Here is a 1,940-nt window from a genome sequence, read left to right as displayed (position 1 = left end):
AGCCTGGAGAAGAGAAGGCTCTGGGGAGACCTTATTGTGGCCTTCCAGTTCCTGAAGGGGTCCTACAGGAAAGCTGGCGAGGGACTTTTTACAAGGGCAGGTAGCGATAGAATGAGGGGGAATGGTTTTAAACTGGAAGAGGGGAAATTGTTTTAAAGTGGAAGAGGATAGATGTTGACTAGATATTAGGAAGAAATTCTTTACTGTGAGGGTGGTGAGACACTGGCACAGGTTGCCCAGGGATGTTGTGGACGCCCCCTCCCTGTTGTGTTCAAGTGTTCAAGGCCAGATTGGATGGGGCTTTGGGCAGCCTGGTCTGGTGGGAAGTGTCCCTGCCCATGGTAGGGGGGTTGGACTGGATGAGCTTTAAGGTCCCTTCCAACCTAAGCCATTCTGTAAGTCTATGATTCCATGTGTCACGGAGACCAATCCCTGGCATGCTGAGCCCATGCTGGTCCTTACCTAGTTTTGGTTTGACAAATCCATTTGTTATCCCAAGGTCATCGGCAGCCACCGTCTCCCCATTCACTACTCTGAGGATAGTGAACTCAGCAGCCAGAGTGTGCATCACGAAGGGCAGGTCTCGCTCACGTACCTGAAGTTGACAACAGGATTAGCTCAAGGTTGTAAGCACCAGAAGTGAGAATACACTGCACTGGAGCTTACATACACTGGGGGCACAGAAAAGTGGACACATCACTCATGCTTGAGCCAGCAGCTGTGTAAGGATAATTACCATCTAGATGTGTGTCTAGAGAAGCACATTTGGTGATATCACTGCAAGTATCAGTAGAATTAAGCATCACAGTGCTTTTAAGACTGTGGAAAGGAGTGTGGAGACTTTTAAGAGGGAGATGTTTCACCTCTTTTCCAGCATCCCTTCAAGAATTCAGCACTGCCTGTTCTTCAGCCTTGTTCTCCAAGAAAATAAAGCTTATGTGGCTGTGCCCTGTGTGTGTGTAAACACGTGCGTGAGACAGGAGGACAGTCTTTCTGTCTATCCCCAAAACAGCTTTGGAGCCTCTTGGCCATCATCAGCCAACCTGACAGCAGACGCTATGTTCCTCTAACACTCAGAAAACCACCGTCTGAGTGATGGTGGGAATGTTGCTAGTGCTACCATTAAGAGAGCCTAACCACAAGGCACAGAGCTCTGAGGAAAGCTGACTTTGGTACTTGTGCTTCTGCTTTAACAACCTGCTCCCAAAAATGTCATCGAAACTGCACAACTGAGCTTTCATCTGGTGGCAGATAACTGCCTGCTCCTCTGATGTCCTCTTACCAGGATGAAGTCCGTCTGATAGGTGGAGAGCATGAACACTGAGATGTTTTGGTCAGCTAGGGGTGCTATTACTGACTTGGCAATTTTGGTCACTCCAATGGGCTGGGAGCCGGAGAAGCCACCTCCACCAGACACCACGTTGAGGGCAAGCCATGTCGCATCGGCCACACTCAAGTGTTCCGAGGAAGGGAGCTCTGCAAAGAGACAGAGGGGGAGGACAGAGGTTTGTTTTAGAGGCAGAGAAAGCCAGGTCCACCACCTGGTCCATGTGTGGTTAGCACAGACCTCGGTGCGAGGAACGAGATAAGCTCACTTATCCAGCCAGCCTCCTGGGCTTTCTACACTGCTTCACAGGTTGGCCCTGTGTCACTTTTTAGGTATACTGATTGTATCAACTTCCACTGCAGGATTCATAGAAATGTTCAAGGAACACAGGGAATTACATGAGCCTCAGGCATTCACTCGGATGCTGGTGATCAGCACTGCTGACTTCCCCATGTGGAAACAGCCTGAGGTTCTGACCTTGACTCGAATCTCCTCTACCACACAATTTCTATAAATACTTCACTTGAGCTTTTCTGGTCTCTTTTGTTTCCCTTTTCCTGCTCTAAACCCAAATTTTGTTCTCCTGGACTTGAGATGGAGGTTGACAGAGCAG

The 1,940-nt window shown here is 49.0% G+C and overlaps 1 protein-coding gene across 1 annotated transcript; it reads right to left on the bottom strand.

Annotated features, from left to right (window-relative positions):
- Positions 1 to 462: 462 nt before the first annotated feature.
- Positions 463 to 1,476, bottom strand: GATS (GATS, stromal antigen 3 opposite strand; the record flags this gene model as incomplete). Its single annotated transcript, XM_010185804.1, has 2 exons — positions 463 to 595; positions 1,283 to 1,476. Coding segments are annotated over 2 exons (327 nt in total), but the record flags the coding sequence as incomplete, so codon positions are not given.
- Positions 1,477 to 1,940: the final 464 nt, after the last annotated feature.

This window comes from Mesitornis unicolor, unplaced genomic scaffold, assembly GCF_000695765.1.
Source record: "Mesitornis unicolor isolate BGI_N332 unplaced genomic scaffold, ASM69576v1 scaffold3256, whole genome shotgun sequence".
NCBI lineage: Eukaryota > Metazoa > Chordata > Aves > Mesitornithiformes > Mesitornithidae > Mesitornis > Mesitornis unicolor.
The sequence above is the reverse complement of the archived record's forward strand: the minus strand, read 5'-3'. Positions and strand labels throughout refer to the sequence as shown.